This window comes from Berghia stephanieae, chromosome 1 (genome assembly GCF_034508935.2).
Source record: "Berghia stephanieae isolate SIO BIC M18660-M18661 chromosome 1, UCSD_Bste_1.3, whole genome shotgun sequence".
In the NCBI taxonomy this organism is placed as follows: Eukaryota; Metazoa; Mollusca; class Gastropoda; order Nudibranchia; family Aeolidiidae; genus Berghia; species Berghia stephanieae.
This window is the reverse complement of record NC_088360.1, coordinates 94,346,696-94,369,952: the sequence shown is the minus strand read 5'-3', so window position 1 is coordinate 94,369,952 and position 23,257 is coordinate 94,346,696. Positions and strand designations below refer to the sequence as shown.

General features: G+C 32.5%; 1 protein-coding gene across 2 annotated transcripts in view; it reads left to right on the top strand.

The window, feature by feature from the left end:
• The window catches only part of LOC144962414 (RAC serine/threonine-protein kinase-like), a 26,937-nt gene extending 3,680 nt beyond the window's left edge, over positions 1–23,257 (top strand). The window contains exons 2-12 of one of the 2 annotated variants that reach the window (XM_078895342.1): positions 2,048–2,115; positions 4,989–5,114; positions 5,603–5,714; positions 6,509–6,605; positions 7,630–7,761; positions 8,023–8,088; positions 8,990–9,181; positions 10,628–10,756; positions 11,232–11,446; positions 11,999–12,086; positions 14,812–23,257. In XM_078895342.1, the coding sequence (XP_078751468.1) occupies positions 2,058–2,115; positions 4,989–5,114; positions 5,603–5,714; positions 6,509–6,605; positions 7,630–7,761; positions 8,023–8,088; positions 8,990–9,181; positions 10,628–10,756; positions 11,232–11,446; positions 11,999–12,086; positions 14,812–15,048 (1,452 nt within the window). In that variant the 5' untranslated portion in view covers positions 2,048–2,057 and the 3' untranslated portion in view covers positions 15,049–23,257. The remainder of the gene's footprint in view (positions 1–2,047; positions 2,116–4,988; positions 5,115–5,602; positions 5,715–6,508; positions 6,606–7,629; positions 7,762–8,022; positions 8,089–8,989; positions 9,182–10,627; positions 10,757–11,231; positions 11,447–11,998; positions 12,087–14,811) is intronic. The other variant, XM_078895341.1, reaches the window with a different exon arrangement.

Below are 23,257 nucleotides of genomic sequence, written 5' to 3'. Positions count from 1 at the left end.
TGTCTTCGAGTCCTTGCTCAGAAACATTTTGGGCAATTGGACTGACACGTTTCCAATATAGTCATTCCTCATCCCAATCCCAGTCATTTCCTCCAACATCGCTGTCTCTCTTTCTTATTTGTTCACTAAACTTCTCCCTGAAAATGACCCTTTTCTTATATATGACTACATCTTCCCCTGCTTCTCGTCTTCTCCTCAGCTCCTCTCTTAACTCCTTGGCCTGCTCTCTTTGCATAATTGTTTGGTCTGCTATATATTAATTTAATTAGTTGTAGTATAAACCCAAAAATGCATTGGTCTTGGATAACAAGCTTAGACTTTAGAATTTAAATATAAAGTAAGGAAGGGAGAACTTTTGTAATCACAGTCACAGCACTTATTTAATATCATTTAGCCATTATGGACTTTCAATTAGTTGCCGCTGTGATTATATGACTATACTATATGACCTCACAAACCTATTTTGCAAGAACTCATTTTGGATAAAAATTGACCTTTTAACTAAACTTGGCAATATCTCAGTTCAAACCTTTTCACCATCTGACTGATTATGTCATTCACTGTAACAATACTTTTTAATAAATGTTTAAAAAGTAAAAGAGTGGAGTTTCAAAATAGTGTGTGTATAAGTATAACCGTTCATCGTTATCGGCAGACATGTCTGGCAACAACGACAGTCTTATTATAATTATTTCTTACAGTACAGTACAGTGCAACCTCTGGATAATGACAACCCCTGGATAGTGACTTTGACCTCTGGTCCTGATTTTTTTGCTATATATTAATTTAATTAGTTGTAGTATAAACCCAAAAAATAGCAACCATTTGAGTAAAACACCTGGTTAGCGAGATCTTTATAACAATAATCGGCAGTTGATACAGATGCTTGATGATACCAGACAATCGTCATCTTGTACTCTTAACCAATAAAAAACGCCTTTTCCCCCTCCCAATGAGATAGCTTTCTAACCGACCAATCAGAACACATTAACATTCCAACCATTGGTAGGGATGGTAAAGGATGGTGATGTGGCAGTTGTTGTAGTACTAGTAGTATTGTTGGTAGGGATGGTGATGTGGTGGTGATTGTAGTACATCACCATCCCTACCAACACTACTAGTGCAACAACCACTACCACACCACCACACCACCATCCCTAATACCACTACTACAACCACCAAATCCCCATCTCAGATCTTGAGAAAAAAAGAAAAAAAATAGCTGACAAAATGACATAAAGGCAGGGTATTTGATTACCATGAAATTTATTGTTTAATTGTAAAATATTCTAAAATTGAGCTTTATACAGCGCATTATCCACTAAATGTGCTCAAAGCGCTTTACATGGGGTCCCTGGTACTCATTTTACACCTGAGTACGGTTAGAGAATGTGAGTAAAGAGCCTTTTCCAAGGACTCAACTATGCGCCGAGCGCGAGGCTCGAACCCAGGACCTTCAGATCCGAAAGCAAATGTCATACCACTAGACCACATAGCCGCACAAATGCATTGATATCTTCAGCTAAGTTGAAGGAAAGGGAACACGAGCCCCTTACACTGCTGTGGAAGCAGCATTTAAGGAGTTGAGTATTCCCCAATTGCTGTAAGAACCTGTTTAAATTTAAAGGCTATGATTGCCTTAGCACATTACATTTCATAAGGTGGCAAACAAGGATTACATTTGACTGTTATTTTAGTTTTCGAAGCCTTTACTTTTAATAAATTATTGCCAGCTCTGACTGAGTCATAATGTCATTATAAATGGGTGATCAGGTTTTTGTCATATCATATATTTCCCTCATAATTAAATGTTTAAAAGAAAGTAAACAGGATTTTGATGTGACATTGTTATGAGTGGCATGTCATTGTAAGGGGTTATACTATTAGTTATCTTAATACTGTTTTACCTTAACATTTTTCTTTTACCTGAATGCTCTTTTTTTTTTTTTCTGACCACCTTTTTTTATTTTAAGATGATAACTTTTGTATTATAGTTTTAAATATAACAAAAGTATGTTTCCAGTACCATCGTTTTATTTGTCTCCAGTTTTGTTGTCATGAATCCTGAAATGGACCCCACAGATGTTGTAAAGGAGGGTTATTTGTGGAAGAGGGGTAAGTATTTTACATTCTAGTTTATATATTATTATTAATTATTGTTTCATGTGAACATTTTGCTCATTATTTTTGTGTATTTTTCGAGAAACGATTCGGATTATCTTCTTCTCTTCAACAAGTCTATCATCAAACCTCTCTTAATCGAGAAAATGTGAGGTTGAAAAACCTCTTTTGTTTTCATGCACCTTATTAGTTTCTTATGTTTACGACTTCTCATCACAGTTTCAGCATAGTTGTAATATGGGAACCTCACTTATGCTTAATTGTCATTCACTGGACTAGTTTGTAATTTGTCCCCATTCTCCAGGATTCCTCATTTCTCATAGCGGGGTCAAAATTAAAGATTAAATTCTCGTGGTAAGGAGTCCACCTGAGAAAGCAATTCTAAAGTAGTCCAAGTTACAAATATTGAATATTTAAAATGTGTAATTTAATACATGATATAATAATATAGTAATCCTTCAGACTTAAGGCAGAGTTTATCCTTGTTTCTGTATGTAGCAGGCTGCTTGCTATCCTTTGGAGAGGACACTTGTCTATTGTAAAGTACTTTCCTTTAGATCTAATAGACCCAGCTAACCAAACATAGCTCAGTACAGCTCAGGTTTAAAAAAGATCTTTACTGCATCTTTGATTGATATGGGTGTCTATACATGTGAATGTTAGTGTTCTACCCCTGAGTTATACAATACAATACAATTCCCTTTTTGATCCTATAGGGGAAATTTGTCTTTAGGGTCTATTCCATGCATCAGCTATGGCGAGGTGACTTGCTCAAGGCCACACCGGGTATTCAAACTCAGTACCTTTCGGGTACAAAACAAAGACCATATTGCTGAGTCACACTGCCACATTCCCCCTCAATCTTATACAACACAATATGATCTCCTCCCCCCCCCCCCCCCCCCCCCCTCCCTCTCACAAGTTAAAGGTAATTCAAGTTGTCAGTTGAGTAAAGAGTCGTGGTCATGGACCTTGGCCACAACTAACCTATCCATGTTGATCAGTTTCATTACAACATCTGATGCATCAGGTACACAGGAGAAGGCAATTTTAGCTGCATGCTAGCTGGCTTGGCTACGTTTTGAGAAGGTTTAGATTATATTATTGTGGGCCAGCAGGTCAAAAGCAATTACCAGTATAAAACCATTTCAACGTAGCTGGAAATGGATATTTTGATTGATTTTAATATGTTTGATTTTAATTAAAATTTTTAAAAATTTTTTAGTTAATTGTAAATTGATTTTGCAAAGCTATTTAGAATATCCAGTGTCAAGTCTAACTATTGATTGGATGAAGTGGTATATTTATTTCTTGTCATTATTGGTAAATAAGAAGTTGTGAAAAAGCTGTTTATTTTAATTTTCTTTATGCCTCATCATTAGGTCATAATTAAGTCACTTTCTGTTACAATTACTCCATCAGTGCTTTGGACAGGGTTAGACTCTAACCGTTAGAGTCACCCAAAGGACAACCTCCTTTTGTGGGATGAGGAGGTCTACTATTTTAGTTGTTTCCATCTTCATATTGCTTTTTTGTCCTTGTCCTTCAGAGACACTATTTTGTTTTGTTAAATCCCTAGTTGTGATCTGTCCTGGAAAGGCTTTTGAAAGGCTGGTATTTTCAAACATTTAAACCAGAAATGTGACAATTAATTTCTTCATTAAAACAGTCCTTTAATTTAAAAAAAGGTTTTAATGAAGAAATTAATCGTCACATAGAATTATTTTTCAAAGTTAGAATTTTTTTTTCTTTATTAACAATTAATATTGGCAACTTTGAATGCATTGCAGTCATATCACCTTACAACTTTTAAAAGACATATAAGTGGACTGAAAATAAATTTCAAGTTTATATAAGATGAAACTAGCATTTGCTATTCAGAGACAATGAAGGTAAATTTGATATGCACCTGGCAGTGCCAGTGAATCTCTCATCTTTCACTCATTTCTTTTAGATAATTTTACATCTTTGACCAACGTAATTAAAAGTAAATCATCTACACGGAAGAAATATGCATTTAGCGTGACAGTTGGTTGTTTGACTTGGGCATGCAAACTGTCTTTGCTCTTAGTTAAAGATTATCTATGCAATAAGCACTAGTTGAGGGGTGATCCTTGAGTGTCAGAGGCTAGTTACCTAATTCCAACCATGCCAGCATTGTTTAAGTGTTTCTGCTCTTGATGATGTATTCACCTTATATTGTTATACATTGATGTTAAAATTGTGAATGAAGTATTAATGAAATAATTATGTACTGTTCAAAATATTTTGTAATAAAAACATTAGTGGGTCAAATGACATTTGCATATATCAACATGCCCATGCTTACATTAATGTCATAACATTTTAAAGAAAAACTCGCTGGATCTTTTTAAAAATTTTTTGTCCAACTGCGTATGAAAGGTGCCAGACAAAGCAAGAAATAAAAGAGAAAAAAAATCAGTCTACCTTGACTGGGGATCGAACTTTAGACCTGGTCAGATGTGCTACTATTTATGGTTATTGTATTCAACAATTTTATGTTGTACCATAACTACCCCTGTTTTTAAGGATGGCTTTAGATTTGAGAGATTTTAAAATTTTCTATTTAAAACTTTTTTTTAAAACTTTTATTATTATTTTTTTTTATTAAGTATTTTGACTGATTCAATTGCATTCTTTTCTTTGGTCTCAACTAATCTAAGACAAATTATATTTTCACATTTCATTATGAAGCAAGAGAAAAAAAATTTTAAAAAGCTTTTTTCAATTGCCTATTCAAATATTAGCTTTTTCAGACTAATTATAGCAAAGTATTATTTTCTATTATTTTTTTAAAAAATCAGTTGCTTAAATTAAATATATAAGATTTATTCTTTTGTCTCCAGGTGAGCATATAAAGAATTGGAGAAAGCGTTACTTCATTTTAAGAAAAGATGGGTCGTTTGAGGGATTCCGATCGAAGCCAGAATTAAATGATCTACAAGATCCATTGAACAAATTCACAGTTAAAGGTAAGTAAATTCTCAAAGATTAAATCTAAGGAAATTGCATTTTTCATTCCCCAAAATTCAAGTGTATTAAAAGTCACAGAGCATTGGTGATTGTTTGATTATTCATTGTTTATATCATTCGTCTCCTCTTTTGTCATCTTTGTCCTTCATCTTTTTGATATGGACTGACTGACTCAGTCAGACATGTTGACCTTCAATGCACATTTTTTAAAACAAAAAAAAGGTTGATATAATAAGTTCTCAAAGTTTTGTTCATTTCAATTTTTTAATTATTTTTTTGTTGTTTATAGGATAAATTCTAATTAGTGTTCTCATTTACTAAACCAAAATTTAACTTTATTCTGTCTTAATTTTGTCTCCCGGGCAATTTTATGTTCCCCTCATATTGGTGAACATTTAGCCATAATGAAGTGGAATGGGTCATCTGAACTGAAACTGATATGGTGATATATATTATTATTTATTTATTTATATATTTATTTTCCCAGATTGCCAGTTAATGAAAGTTGATCGTCCTCGTCCCAATACATTTATCATAAGATGCTGGCAGTGGGCAACAGAAGTGGAACGCATGTTTTGTGTTGAAACTGTAGCTGAACGGTAATATTTTGCTATTTGAAAATCATACTTCTTATTACCAGTGATGATAATCTTCCGCAGAGTTTTGGGATTTTCTTAGTAATTTTCCGCTGATTTTTGTCAAACATTTTCCTCTGATAAATGCTCGGGTCGTTATGGATCTGTGAAAAAATCACCATCATGTTTTATGTCATATTTTGACACCTGTCTCAGTTGCATGAATTTTGTTGACACTCCCATTTTTATGGCGTCAGTCTAGACAAACTGGCGGCCAGATGTCTAAGTTGAGACAAGGCAATTGATGGTCGAAAGGAAGGGGGTAGGCCTAAATGAGTCTTGACTTTATTTGTTAGTAGGTCAAGAGTGGTAGTACAGTTATATGTCCGTTTAAAAAAATAATTGCTGGAACTGGCCCCATCAATTAAACAACACTCCCTATATATCTCACTCTTGAATAGAAGGTATTTTTAAAAATTCGTTTTAAGGAAAGGACAATTCCTTAAAAAATGTACATAGATATCTACTATTAAGAATATATGTACACAAGAGGTAGCATCTAATATATATAATATACGAAACTATGATATTTTATATTATGATTTTGTTTCAGTTTGACCGATGGACCGATACATTTTCCTCCTTTTTGACAAATTGCCATTATCATCACTGTATTATGACAAAGTTTTTACACTCAGACTATTTTTTTGTTTTCAAATTTGTAATGCTTTGAGATGGTGTGATTTGGTTTTATTTTATGCCAGTGTCACAATGAATGTAATAATTTTTTTTCTATTTATTTTGGTTTACTCCCACAGGGATGAATGGATCTCTGCAATAGGTTCTGTTTCCAACATTTTAAAAGTCACAGAGGAGTCTCCTTTATCTCCCCCACTAGAAAACAAGAAAAAAGTAGTAAGTTCGTTTTGTGCTCTTTTGAAAGTTTATCGGTTTACATTTCTTGTAATTGCTTTGGTATTATGATTGAATATCATTGAAGTATGTGATATTTACTTCTTTGCTCTTATTTCTTGTTTTTATTCTACAATCTGCTCATGATATGCAATTAAATTGCGGGAAATAGAGTTTCGTTTTCGTCATATGTGACATGTTGCCTCAAAATGGTGTGTCGATACAGTTTAGACTAGATGGTAAAAAGTGAATTGATGTCCAGAATTATGACATTTGAGCCAAGAATATTTATTCTATTAAGTCGAAATAAAATAAATTCGTAATGAGCTAAAATGTAAAATGTCATAATTTTTGTTCATTTCAACTTACCAAGTTTACTTTATGCCACCTGGCTCACCCCAGCATATTACTGGACTCGGGTGGTGAGTCATAAACAAAAAAAAATGTTGTAAAATTAGCTTTGACAGAGCTACGATTCATTATGATAGAGAATGTAACATAATCTAGATACTAATAGCTGGAATCAGGATTAAGTTTCATTACTTATAAATGAATAACATGAATCCCTTGGAGGTTTACGTAATTTCATTGTCAAAGAGAAATACAGTATGATGTAATTCTTCTGTTCAAACCATGTTTTATTGAAGTGGCTGTAAGAGAGCAACAAAATTAAAAGGGTATCTGCTGTATGATTTTATGAAAAAATTTTTCTTCCATCATTTTTGTCTCTTTCTTTAATATTAATCATTTTTGTCTCTTTCTTTAATATTCATCATTTTTGTCTCTTTTTTTAATATTCATCATTTTTTGTCTCTTTTTTTTAATATTCAGTTCTGTATATATGTGTATGGTATATGATGTGTTGATGTAAAGTCCCAGTGACCATTTTGATTGGAACTGGGCGCTATATAAATTCATTATATTATTATTATTATTATTATTATTATTATTATTATTATTATTATTATTATTATTCATTTTTGTCTCTTTCTTTAATATTCAACATTTTTGTCTCTTTCTGTTATAGTCTCTTGATGACTTTGAATTGTTAAAAGTGCTTGGAAAAGGTACCTTTGGAAAAGTCATTATGTGTAGAGAAAAAGCAACAAATCAACTCTATGCCATTAAGATCCTCAAGAAAGCTGTTATTATTGCCAAGGTAACTTATTATTAAACCAAATGTTTTTAGTGTTCGAGAATTTATTATTTACAAAATGACCAATCACTGTAAATATCTTTGGGTTTTTTTTAAGGGGGGGGGGGGGGGGGTGTTTTCGTTTATTTTTGTTTTTGTTTTTTTGTTTGTATTTTTTAAAAATCCATTCTAACAATTACCCGCAATTCTAATTTAATTGTTGTGTTGGGATAAAAAGAAGAAAGAAATTATGATTGTTCACTATATTAATGTTTTAATTTTCAGGATGAAGTTGCACACACACTTACAGAAAACAAAGTATTACAGACAACCAATCACCCATTTCTAACAGTAAGTTGTCATAAGAATTATTTAATTAAACAGGTTATTCTCAAGGATAAGATATACTGGATTAGTTCTTATTGGATGTTGTAATTTAGTATCATAATGGCATAATTACATATGAAATCAGAAATTATCATCATGTATTCATCCATGATAGAAAAACATGAATTGAGGTGAAGGCCTATACAACACAATCTAAGATAACACATTTGGAAGTAAACATATTTCTAAAAGTAGAAAGTCACGGATATAGGATCTTTCATCTTAATATTTAGGTTCATCATGAATAGAAATCCAACTGATTTGTTCAATTCCCCATTCATGTGAACATGTGAGAGTTAAAACTAAGTACAGACCTCGTAATTTATTGAATTCTCCATTCATATGAATATAATATTCTTGAGTAAAGACTGAATACAGACCCGCAGAGAGCTGGTAACACAAGGAAATAATTTTCTGAATTATTGTCAGGAAAAGATGGGGAAAGGAGAATAAACCAGCAGAGTAAAAGGTATTATATTTGGGGTATTGAAATTCGAATGTGACATTAGGAATGGAGCTGATAGAATGATGTGAACGACACCCCCAGTCGTTATCCACCCTATCATGGTCCATTGTAGTTTTTGTTACTATTTTTTCCTTTCCCTCCACCCCCAACTCGTTAATTTCAATACACTAAAAAAGTCCCGGCTGCACAAACTTTCAATGCGATTAATGGCAAGTATACACCGTTTATTCTGGGGGGGGGGGGGGTGGTTGGGTATTTTAAAACTATTGGCCATGAAAATCTCTGTAGAGTCTGAACTTTAAAGAATATGTCATGTATTCTAAGTTTTGTTGATTGCGCCAAATCTTATTTTGTCACTATATTATTGATTTATTATATATTTCGTTGTTTATTCAACAGCAACTTAAATATTCATTCCAAACGGCAGACCGACTTTGCTTCATTATGGAATATGTGAATGGAGGGGAGTTGTTCTTTCACCTGTCTCGAGAGAGAGTGTTTTCAGAGGAGAGGACCAAGTTCTATGGAGCAGAGATTGTGTCAGCTTTGGGTTACCTACATGAAAACAACATTGTCTATAGAGATTTAAAGGTAAACAATCACCAGACTTCATTGCTTTACTTAATGTTTTTTAAAGAAGATATTATTCCATTACTGATTTTATTAGTAACTGGTTATATTGTTATAGAGCTCAAATCACGTGCCCCCCCCCCCCCTAAAGACTATTCGAAGAATCTTTTTCATTGCCATTGCAATAAAAAACATTTACAAGTCACTTAGTAATAGATTTTACAAGATATGAGCTTGTACTAGCACTGGGCATTTCCCAGGTATACTGATACCAGTCTGTCAGAACTTCATCATGCCCGCAGTAAACCTGTCTAAGCATGAAAATTTTATAAATTTACTTAATATCTATATTGCTTATTCTGTTTCATATTGCTCAAGACACTTAACTGGTAATAATAATAATAATGATCTCAACTATCCAGTATTATGTTCTGTTCATTGCAGAATAATGGCAGGGCTGCCTTTTTTTTAAAAAAATGTTGGGATACTCGATTTTTTTGAGACTGTACTGGTAACTCATAAATGCTCTTAATATTTATTTTTTGAATGATGATAGGCGTGTCAGGGTTTTTGTGCTTGATGTAGGTTTGTATCCAAAAGATAACCTCAATGGTTCGAACCTAATATGTGCGCTATGGCTATCGTTACAAGCTGCAGCCATTATGTTTTGCAATTTATTACACTAATCACAAGGTTGCAATGACAGGTTTTGTAAGTGTTCTCTGTAAGGAAAAAACAAAATACTTTCTAGCCTTTTGTAGACAGTGTATCTTATATTATATTCTATGAATGTGTTGATGCATCTGTTATGCGCTCTGAGCCATGTCTCGTGATATGTTGCGCTCAACAAACACAATGTACATGTATTATTATTGTTATAATATTACGTAACTATGATATTGTGTAATTTTGGTTTGAGTTGGACTGATATATTTTCCTTCTTTTTCACTAACTGCCAGTATGATTACTGCATTGGGTTTAATTGAAGAAGAAAACTGTCCATGTTGAAGTGTTTTAATTCAATGTGTTTATTTACTTTTTCATTTTTCCACCAATAATTTGAAGTATTTTTGAAACAAGACGCGCCAGCAAGTGAAAACAGCTCGTCATAATAGGCTCATACAGAAAATTTGATTCATCATTTCTATTAATCCGATATTGATTCAGGAAATTATACATATTTTATGTCAATCAAGGAAGGTGATATTTGGGGGAAGGGGGGGAGTGGGGGGGGGGGGGGGGGGGGATGATATTGTTCCAATGACGATCTTCACCCAAATTGAATCCAATCCAATCCAAGGTCCATTGTGAAGGTTCATAAATAATTAGTGACTCCACTGCAAAAGAACTTAGGAGCTCGGGGTTGAAGTCAGCATTACATTAGAATTTTTTATCTTTGGGTTTCTTTCCTTTCACATTTTCTTTTAGTTTTATCCAGTCACTACTCTTTTTTTTATTTATTTCCAGTTGGAAAACTTACTGCTGGATAAAGATGGCCATATCAAGATAGCAGATTTTGGTTTATGCAAGCAGGAAATGTTTTTCGGGGCCAGTACTAACACTTTCTGTGGCACACCAGAGTATTTAGCTCCTGAGGTAAGGCCTTTACATACTGGTGAAATGTTTGGTTTTCAGCTTGGCATGTCGCAATTTTTTTAATGTTTGTGTTTTTATATTGTTTTTGGATTTTGTTACACCGATTTATTAGCAAACTGTCTAATTCAACAAATATTATTGAAAAATCAAGCATCGATACCAATTGATTAACACAGCCTTCAGAGGAGGTAGTTGAGAAAAAATGAATTTTGATCCTTTCCAACCTCCTCCAATGCATTGGTTTTTATACATCTTACACTTGTGTTCCCTATTTGTTTATTAATTTAATATCACACTCATTTGCTATGAACCAATTTTGTTACTGTTGTTTAATTTCGTTCATACATAGAACCCATAATCATGACTATCAAAGACATGTTGAGTGAAATTTTCTTAAATCATTTGTTTTTTCAGTCTTTGAATTTGATCACATTTATTGAAATCTTTGGCCCTTGTTTGTGTACGTTTCATCTAGGTTTTAGAAGACAATGACTATGGGCGTGCTGTTGACTGGTGGGGCACGGGTGTTGTCATGTATGAGATGATGTGTGGCCGTCTTCCTTTCTACAATAAAGACCATGAAGTATTGTTTGGGTTGATCCTGCAGCAGCATGTTAAGTTTCCTCGGAATCTCTCAGAAGAAGCCAAAAGTTTGCTCAGTGGTTTGTTGGCGAAGAAACCTAAACAGAGGTAAATTCAATTGAGAGAGAGAGAGAGGGGAGGGGGGATACGAAGAGGGATCATTGTATGACATTACCCTGATGATGTTTCTTTTTCCTTTAACATTAAGGATGTAAAATTCTTAGTGCATACTGTGTGATGTGTAAAAATGTAATCAAATTTATGCATTTGTTATGTTGATATAAGTCAGTTGTAAAGCATTTGATAACCTCTTGACAAAAGGATGGTCTGCAGTGGTAACTTGTCAATTTAATGCTTCGAAAATCAGGATTAACTCCGGCTTCATGAATCTTATGACTTTGAAGGATAGCTTCATGCATTTGATGTGCACTTGGATTTTGTTACTGTAATTGTTGTTGTTGTTGTTGTTGTTATTATTATTATTATTATTATTATTATTATTATTATTATTATTATTATTATTATTATTATTATTATTATTATTATTGTAGAGAGAAAAAATCTAAAATTTTTACCAATTTGATGTAAATATAATCAAAAGTATTTTGTTATTTTTAAATAGAAGAAAATCAAATTGTTTTATTCAATTCATATATCCAGGCTTGGGGGGAGTGAAGCAGATGTAACTGAAATAAAATGTCACCCATTCTTCGCCTCTATCAACTGGGAAGATCTTGTTGCCAAAAAGGTAGGGTGTCCTTTTTCATGCTTGGCTATTGTTTTTTTTTTTTTTCTTTGTTTTCCCCCAGTTAATTTGAATTCTGCGTTTTGTGTTTAGTTTGGTTGTTTCTTCATTTAATTACTTTCCCATGATTTTGTTCCATGTGATTAATTTCAATATTTTAAATACTTATCAATTTTTTTCTCGGCGGGCTATTAAAAATGGGGGGGGGGGGGGGGGAAACATTTCATCTGTTGGGTCAGTTCCTGTGCGAAGATAATTGTAATTAGTTTATGTCTGATTGATTAGAGAGAATGTACTTTTACTTTTCATATCAATAGATCAGCTTAACCCTTATCTTATCCAAAATGTCTTAAATCTGAGACCTCTAAAATACATCTTAAGAAGTCTCAGGTTTAAGACTTTGACAAGTTTGGAGTCGTCTTTATCTGTCAGCATAGAAATTGAAAGTTTTCTGGCCAAGCTTAAAGGTGTTCTTGTTATTCTAGAACAGTGTAGTAAGGAATGTTCATTGGAATATTAATATACCTCTCTTATAGTAGTAGTAGCTTTAGTTTTAGCCTCTTGCACGTGTTTTTTGTTTTGTGTTTTCATCAAATGAATTCTTGATTAAGTGATTTAGTGCTGTGTTGCGTAAATAACCTTTAACCATTTTCATCTTATTCACACATCCACATCGTGCAGTCAATCATTTCTTTCTAATATCTAAATGACCAACACCCCTGTATTAATATTAATATATTATGCATGGGGATACATCATAGGCAAGCAGCGTTTGATGTCGTCACCTAGTGGGGTTTTTATTTTATTTGTTTGGCCTCATTTGTTTTTGCATGTTTACCTTCCTGGTATATAATCCAACAACTGCATCATAATATTTACTTTGCTATAATCACATATATAGAGCTAGCACCAGTTTATTTTAGATTCATACAGAACTATAGATTTTAGTATTGAAAATCTTTGTCTCTCTTTGGTTCCACCTTTTCTGTCCTCTAAATTTTTCTGATTGCTGCTCGAACATTCAGAGCCCAACAAAATGTGTACAATAAAGGTACTCAATAACGTTTTAATGTAATTAAAGTTTCAGTGACATTACAACGGTTAATAAAGTTGAATATTAACCAATTCTTCATACTCATAAACGGTAGATTATTGGAACAACAAAACCTACTCTTCATGATTTTTATAAAATCCTAAAACAAACGAAGTGTGTGATGATATAAGCTTATGTGTGATTAGGAAAAGAGTCAGTGTTGAGAGATTTATTTCAATAAAAAGGAATATTATAATAATGATAAATATTTATACCACACGTCTAATCCTAAATAGACAGAGGGCTCTAAGCGCTCTTCTTTATGAGAAAGAAGTTTGGAGTTTTGATAATCAAAAATGAAATTGACCTCTTAAGTCTCCCATTGTATCATTTGGAATAAAGATTTAATAAATTATGATGATACTTACATTGTTGAAAGTAGAGAGGGGGGAAAAAATCCAAAGATTTCATAAAAGTTACATATGGTATCCAATTCACTCTCACCTTTACTTTTACTACCAGGTCTTTGTCAGGTCTTTGAATCAATAACACTTTTAGTTTGAGTTTTCTTTACATAACTCTAAAATTGACTGGTTGTGTGGGAATGTTATCAAAGAATAAAACTTTTAAATTCTTTAGATATCAAGTTGACAAAAATTTTAAGAAATATTGCTTTGTACATATTTTTTTTTACATTACAACTAGCTTTTCTCGTTAGTTACCTGTGTAATAAGATCATTTAAGCTTTATATATCCATAAGTAATTTGAAATTGCATTGTTTTATGTACATATGTCCGTATAAAAGTGGTAATTCTTATTCCCAACATTCAAACCAAACTGCTCTCATGGAAACATATATTTCCTGACATCAAATATTGCTGCGATTGAAAAGAATAATTAATTTATGCAAAATGTTCATAAATTATTTATTAATTTCAACAATGGACCGAAAGACCAATAGAATCAGGCGAATAAAATCAACACTATTTTAATGTTTATCTGGAAACAGGATAATGCTGTTAACAGTTTATTTACTTTTAAGAAGCTCTCTAAGTATATTACGCTGAAGACTTTTGAGCTGTCTACTAAAGGTGATTTTATCCAAACCACTGGAGATAAGAAATGTCAATATGGCGCAAGATGCAGCAACCATTGATTTTGTGTTTCTAAATACACTTTTTTTTTTTAAGTTGGCATTTTCTATCATGAGTTGACTCTCCATTCAAACTCATTTTAAATGATTATATTTTAATCCGACACTTCAAGTGGATAACTCAATGACTCGCTTCAATTTTCACAATGTGTTTGAGATTGTACTGTGTGTTTAAGATCAACTGATCATTTTAAAAAAAAATAATTTTGGACTTATGTTACATAGCAGGCAATGTGATTTTTAAGCTAGTGTAGAATCAGTGTACAAAACATGCATACAAAAGCACTTTCTTGCACAATACAAAACTCTCATATAGTTAAAACAGTGGTGTGGTATAATGGATTATACAAAAGTAACCCTTTCCGTGGTGTTTTCTTTCTTCTTGTTTTTTTGTTGTTTTAATTTTTGTTTTTGTTTTTTTTAAATCTAAACATCTCTCTTCATTACCTTTTCTCTAACTCTTGTTTCCCTACATTTATAACCCATGCTCCCTCCTCGGATGGTGTGGATGCTGTTCACTTCTACTCTGCTGCTACAACAGGTGACTCCTCCTTTCAAGCCTCAGGTCACTTCAGAGATGGACACTCGTTACTTTGACGAGGTTTTCACTGGAGAGAGTGTCAGTGTTACCCCACCTATTGCCGAACCTCAACAACCACTCGTTCCTATAGCGGAGGAAATGGAAACCTTACCCTACTTTGAACAGTTTTCATATCATGGAAGTAGGGGCAGTTTGGCCAGTAATAAAATGAGTTATGAGACGAGCTGGAATATCTGATGGAGTCCTGGAAGAAGTGATGACTGTTATTATGTTGTGATTTAATCAAGTTTTTTTTTTGTTCGGGTGTTTATGAATGAATATTCAACTCATTATATTTGCGGTCGGAAATTTTTCAGATAATTTCATTTCAAAATGTATGAAAGGAATTTGCATTAGTGATGAATGAGTTTAAAATTAAAAGGTGACCTTTTCCCTATTATTTTAAAGAAAATATTAGTTAGTTTCTGATTGCAATTTTTTTTTCACCTGGCTAAACCAGTTAATAACATGACTAAATCTAGAAATTTCAAAGAGATTTTTTTAAATTCTTTTTTTTTTTCAATTATTATTCTTAGAATTTTTTTCAATCTTAAGATTGTATTCATTTAGCAGCATGATTCAGACTGAAAGTGGTAAGGAGTGGAAAAGTTGTGTTTTTTTTTTTAGTTTTGGTGTTTTGTCCCCATGCTGGGCTCAAATGGAATTGGTTAGTTCTTTATGGAAATAATCAATTTTCAGCAAGCAAAAAATACATACATATGAATATGTATGTAATATATACGGTGCTAGAAATACAAACAATCAACCTTTTGTTCAATTTTTAAATGCATATTATATTTTTGGTATAATGGTAATTTTGTTTTTACTCTTCACATATTTCAATTAATGTTAACCTGGTCGTTCATGTGTTACTGACTAACATCTTTCTTCTGTTTCAATCCCATTTGAATAAGAGTTTGTCACTGATATCACTTTTTAGAAAATGATTTCACGTCTAATTGTTAATGATAAATATAAATAATGCTCCCAAAACAGTCGCTTTAATTTGTTTATGAGCGCACGTGATTATATTGAGTGCCATTTATTATTATTATATTTTTTTGATATAGATAGAATATTCAAGCTTTATTATCCTTTGGTCTAGCAGGAGGAAACGATATTTAGACCTTCAGAATTTAAAAACTGTGATAATCAAGTAAATTAGATTTAATGTCAAATTTCATAATTTAAAATTCTTTCTGTCACTAGAATTAATATCTGCATCATTTAAATCCTTTCTTTGAAAATAAGAATAAGCAAGCAAAATTTATTGTGATTTGCAATATTGATCTTTTTTTTTTCTGTTTTCAAGGTTTCAGTGGTCATGATTTATTTATTCTTCAAGTAGTAGACATCACAGCAGGGCTTTAAAACTGTCGCTTTTTCTCTCTTATTTGTTTTGTTTTTTTGAATGGCTTTGCATATAAGCTTATGTCCTCAATCAAAAGGAAAAAAAAAGTTTCCATAGAAAAAAATATGCTGGTTTTATTTTATAAATGCTTTCGATTTTTTTCAAGGCAAATGAAATTATTTGAAAACCAAATCATTAAAGTATTTATTTTTGTTTAGAATTATTGAGAAATAAATTTGCTAGTGTTATTAAAAAGATTGAGTGAAAGATATGTCTTATATATTGTTAACGTATTTCTCAATTCATTAGATTTTGTAAAAATCTATAATTTTACTCTTTGATGATTCAATAAATGAAAATTTTTGAAAATGAATTTTTAGCATTTTCAATCAAATCGTTTATTCAGTTAATGTACCACATTAAAAAATTGAAATGAAAATTATAAAGTCAATCAGTTTTCAAAAAATCTTTAATCGACACTTGAATGTAGTTTATTATTAGTTCTACTTTTGGTATTTGAGGCTATCTTCATGCACCCTTCCACCCTATTGCTCCTTTGATTTTTTTTTTTCTTGTACCCTCTTCTTGTTTCCTTAGCTAGAGTTAGATGACATCTTGTATATTCAGTAAATTCTTGTTAGTCTTTATGTAAATCATGTTTAGCTTGTGTGATACATGCTATCACTATCACTGTGAATTCAAAACATTCAATGCTGTCTATTAAATTACATTACAAAGTTGATTTGCATTTATGAAATTTTTAAAACCCTTATATTACTAGAAAAGTGCAGATGGTTTTATTAACAAGACACATTTAGTTATAGATTTGAATAATGACTTTTATTTTACTCTTAGTTTATTATTATCATTCTATCCTCACTAAATACGTTGATTAATTCAGATCCCACCTCCTTGGAAGCCGGATGTAGAAAATGAATGGGACACCAAGTACATCCCTGAAGAATTTGCCCAGGAGTCAGTTCATTGCACCCCAGGCTCACACAATATGGGCAGTCGACTTGATCCTATTGCTGAAGGTGGCCAGCTTCCTTATTTTGACCAGTTTTCTTACCAGGGCAGTAGGAACAGTTACGGACACAGTTATTTAAGCACCTCTGCCATGCATTCAAACGAGATGTTCTAACGTGATTAGGAACAGGATTGTGGACAAGAGCAGAGATACAAAATTTGCACAAATTCCAGTTGTTTGTCTTGCGTTTTTTTTTCTTTTTCTTTTCTTTCTTTCTCTCTTTCTTTTATTCTTTTTTTCCCCCTTATATCATGCTATTTTCCTCCTGCTTTCTTCTCAATGGTATTACTACCCCTGTCATTATTGTGCAATCTTGTTGCAAAAAATGACTACAGCATCACCCATTCTATTGACACTTACACTCTTGGGGTGTTCCTCTTCAAAGGAGAACTCTTTCTTATAATAAGACATTTAGTAAATTGCAACTGTACTGATATCTTTGTGGGAACCCTGGAAAATGGCCGCACACAACACACAATGAATTGCTAATATGATCTATTTATTCTCTTTTTGCATTTTGGTAAAAAAAAAAAAAATATTAATTTCTTGGTGACGGTCCTGCTCCAAAAATTGCACACACTCACACACACACACACACACACACACACACACACACACACACCTCCCTCCCCTTCCCTTAAACCAAGGTAAGTAGTACATTGCAATTGTACTGGTGTCTTAGTGAGGGTGAGGGTTCTTAACTAAGAACAAAGGTGAATTGTTGCCACTATCTACTTCTGTTCTTTTTTTTTTTTTTTTTGTTTTTTTCAAACGACTTCCCAGTTGACTTTTTAAAATTTTCATAGTCACATGTGACCCAGTGTTATTTGTGCGAATGAACCTAACATCTGTGATCTGTTTTCAGTTTCTAATGAGACACTCATACTTTACCTAGCATGTAGATAAGATGGTGGGACAATTAAAACCAAAACAAAACAAAAAAAATAAGCTCATAGACCCCAGTATATGCCCGGAATGCAACGCGTATTTTGTTTACAATTTTTCAATATTATTTGAATGTCATTTTTTTTCTTACTCTGTGAAGCCTTGATTTTTCAACTTTTACCTCTTCGCAGTGGTCTTGTCCTGTTTTAAAGTCACTTTAAATAGACCAATAATTAAGTATAGGTTTTAAAGAAACAAAGTGTTATGACTTTCATCACCATCATTATTATTATTATTATTATTATTATTATTATTATTATTATTATTATTATTGTAGTCCTTTAAAATCAAAACAAGTATGTAATATTCTTACACTAACAACGAGATTTGATGATGTGAGTATTTTGATAAGAAATACTGTAGATTTGATGATAGAATGTTACTTTTTTTTTTTTTTCTCTGCTTATACTGTGTTCATTTTGAAACAGTCATAGACAAGCATCGGACCATTAAGAATTACTGTAAAGAAGCAATTTTATTGTCTTCTATGCAAACTGTCATAGATCCATTTACAATGTCACACATTTTGACTATATCATTTTGCATTATTATTGAACTGAAAGGTCAACATGAACCCATCAATGTTGTATGATAAAGGGATGAATCGATGGCCGTCCGTACAGTTGAAGTTCTTCTTCAGCTCTTGTATAAATATAAAAAGAGAGAACAAATTTCAGTTCCTCTGTTAACTTAAAATTTACAAGAAAATTACAACTACTGCTACTGGACGGGGAAAAAGTATTGGCATTTGTGATTTCTTCTCGTTTTTTTCCCTCTTATTCTGTTTGGTTTTGTTCAACCTAAAAATAATTTGTAAAAATCAAATTTAGTGAGTCTGGTCAGAGATATTTTTTTACTGGAGGCTAATTTTACTCCATAGTGGGTCTGTATAGTTTATAGTTTAGAACAGATTGTTAGACTTTTCTTCGATTGTGAATAGATTTGAAAAAGTCCTCTTAATTTTTTTATGACAGTATTTCAACATAAAGCTAAGCTGAGAAAATTGGTAGGCCCAGTAATGGTACAATGGAGTACAGGATATTGGAAGTCTCTCTGGTTGATAAATATGTGTTTATTATTTTCTTCCGAGGAAGTTATTAATCTGAAAACATAAATCTGGAGGTTTTAATTTTGATAACGGAATTCCTATCAGCTTTTTTCTTAGCATGTTGCATAGGTGTGCATAACTAAGTTTTGGTTTAATGTAAAATGAATTGTCAATATTGTTGCAAATAGTTGGGTTTTTTCCCTCTCTCTCTCTTTTTCTCGCTTAATTTCCTTCAAAGCAAAGCGAGTTGTTATTTTTCAATTTGCGTTGATTATTATTTTTACTTTTGCCGTCCCTATCATGATTATCAGTGAGCAATGTTGCATTTGCCACATTTGTCTGACCAGATCATCAGGGTATCATAAGTTAACTTCATATATTATATTTGTTATCAAAATGTCATCATTACCCCGCCATGCAATGATCCAATGTAACAATAATTGTTTATCGGGATGTGTGGCAGAAGAATTCACAGTGAAAACTAGAGAATCGTGTCTTGAATAAGTTCAGAATTCTGGTGGATTTTACCTCAAGTAAGTCTTAGTCGACAAAGTTACTTTAACAATATCTTTAGTTAATGTTGAGATTTTGAAAAAAACTTATATTAGATCTAGTTATTGATTGACAGGATATCAAGTTTCCTGATTCTAACCATTGATTTTTATAAATTTCAGGTTTTATGTTAGAATAATATAATAATTGATAATTAATTACATTTGTATACCACCAATTTCAAGTCTCAAGGCATTTTACTAATGGAATGGTCGAGAGAAAAAAATGTTTCCCCTAATTCTTTCTTCTTCTTACTTTATTTAGATGTATGTTTTGTTGTTTTTTTTATCAAAGGAAAAAGTATAGAATGGGGAAGCAGAAATGTCACCTATCCGTGTCAAAATTATTAATATCAAAACAGTTAGGATAAAATCAAGTATGCTTGATTTTTGGTTTTTAATTAATGGCCATGCTGCCTTAGTAATGGTTTTGGGAGCTAAGACTGTTTGTCTCTGATCATATTTTTTTTATTCAATGAAAGGATTAAACAAGAAAGAAAGATTTCTATGAGTCATTGCTTTTACTTCTTTTTCTTTTTTTTTAAAAAAATAAAACTACTGTATTTCATTTTAAAAAGATATCACTTTGTAATAATTCTAAGTCATTTTGTACATACCCACCTACCCTTCCATTTTTTACAGAGCTGCCCGCCTCTGACTCCCCATGCCCCATCCGTTCTTCACAAAAAAAAAAACGATTTCCAAAACTTAGCAAAACAAAAAAAATATAAATTTGCAGAAGACTCTTCACGACCCCAACCCGTAGTGAATTTCAGTTCACAGGCAAGGGAGCAAGTAATGCAGTTTATATTGTTGTAACAGTGTTTTAATCACTTGTTCATTTGAAGTTGATGACCTGTGGCAGTCGACATTTTTACATTTAAAATTTAAACACTGGATATAGCCAGACACTGGTAGGCTTCTGTGCTGATGTAGACTTCCAAAAATGACCTGATACGAAAACAAGATTTTGCAATTTTTGCCGGGACTGGGATGCTTTTATCAGGTAATGAGGTTGGCAGCTCTACAGTCATATATTTTCCCCATGTTTTACATTTATATACTATTTTGTCAAGCTTAACATTGTTATACATTCTAAACTTAGCCACGCCTCTTTTAACCTGTTAGAATGTGAGATGTAATGTGTTTGCATGTATGTGATATTTTGTCCATGACTGTGATTCCCATGGATGTCGGGGAGATCGCTCTTGCTGGGTCTTCTATTCCCCTATATCTGTTTTACTCTTCCGATCATTTTTATCCCCATCATGGAATGAGATCACTTTCTTTGCTCTAGCCCTGGCTGGGATCTTTAGACGAAAGGGAAATAATCAAATACATTGTTGCTTTTTGGGAGAAGATGTATTTTCTATTGTAAATCAGTTGTCTGTCATGAACTGTTATTGTTATTATTATTATATTTTTTGTTTTAATACATTTTGTAAACATTTGAGTGTATTCCTTTCGGCAGGATCTTGTGCTTGTGTCTTAGTGGGGCTTTAAGGTGGTCTCTTGACTTGACATAATATTAGAGATTGCTCTCAGAAATTATTCTTGTTCCTGATTTGAGCCAGTCCCCTTTTATCTTACTTTTCTTTCGGTGCTTCAAGTGCAGATCTAGGTGCTTCAAGTGCAGATCTACACTCTTTACCATCATTTTCCTTTTTTACTAGAGCTCGAGTAGCTTCGAATAAACATATGACTGTGTTACACTATTTGACACAATCATTTGATTCAATACTGTGCTAAAATTAATGAAATAAGCCAAAGTAATGTGATAATATTTGTTTATTAATGGCTGGATTTCTCACCTCACAATTTTGTGTAGTTTACCACTAAAATTCCTCTTCATAACCTTTTTTTTGTTTCGGGAATGCATTTCCTTCCCTTGTTTCAGTCTTTTGATCTCTGACTGAATGGTAAATATGTACCGTACATTGAGCCACACAAAGGTATGAGACTGGTATCGGCTTATAGGAAGGATCAAACACTATGTTGCGTTTTAAAGTGTTAAAGTTAATAACATGTGCTGTGCATTTAAATCTGTAATATTGTGTTGTAATGGTTATATACTATGTGATCGATATTCGCGCTGTGTGTTAATATTCATGTTTTTGTTACCATTCTATTAATATCAAATGTATATTATAAATTAAGCTGAAAGTGTCTGAATCTGACATTCAAGAACTTTTTGGTTTGTTTACTTGTTTGTTTTTTTTTTTTGTTTTTTTTTCACTCACTTACGGTTAATGAATAACTCACTCCTCAAAATATGTGTATTGTAAGTAATATGGTGGCTCCTGAATATAATGATTCGTCATTTACATTTTGTATAAAGTTGTACATTTATTATTTCCCAGCTCACCTGTTACGGCTTCCATGATTTCATTGTTTGTTGATGATGTTTTTGTAGGATTTATTTGTATTTGTTTCCTTACTGCCCCCTCCCCTTCCCTTTCCCACTGTAACCTTTTATCGCAAATCTTCATTTATCTTCGTCGGCTTGTAAGGAAATAGACGGTAGATGACTCTCAAGATGTCAGTATTTTAATTGAATTGTCGCTATCACTTATATTATGAAAGATATTGTGGAGGATAGGTCTGTCCTTTTTTTTCTGTCATTTTCCACTTTTTACTCTATTCTTTTAAGTCTGTGGCTGTTCCCATGGTGCAGTTCTTTGTCAAACAGGAATCACCAATATTGTATGTACCTATATTGCGCTTGTTTTCCTCGTCCCATATCCAGAAGGTGGAACATAAAGCATTAGGACTACATCGAATCTGTTCACCAATGGAATATTGACATTTTACTTTTCTTTTCTATTTTCTTTTTTTTTTTTTCTTCTTCTTCTTTTTTTTCAGAAATATCGTAAGTTTAACATTTATGTATTGTATAGAGGACCCCTCATTTAACAAAAAAAATTTGGAGCCGTTAAAAAATATTATTTAGAGACTAGTTCCACTCCTCTTTTCTTTTCCTTTTCTTTTGTGTGTGTGTGTGAGTTAAAGTTAAAGCAAGACAAGTAATGAGCCACAGAAGGTGCTGTTCCAAACAAACCTATTCGTGTCACTGAGAGTTGGGACTCAGAGGGCAGAAAACATACCTATGCCGATCATCACGGCACGTAAATGGAGCATGATAGAAGTTTTCGTGCACATTTGAGGAGAGATGATTTATCCAGTTTCAGAGTTAACGGTACTTGTGCATATTAAAAACATGGTTGGCAGATCTGGATAATAACAATAAAATATGATAGCAATAGGAGTATGTGTAATGAATGACACTCACCTTAACAATTCGCACTCAGCTGTGTTGTTGTTGTTGTTATCATCCATATTCATTCGTCATGTATATTATATACATTATATTATTATGTCTCATTTACAGGACTTGACTTTACCTTGTGTACAACTGTTGAAATATGATATACTGTACAATGATTTGTTAAACAATTGGAATAAATTCAGATACCGATAAATAA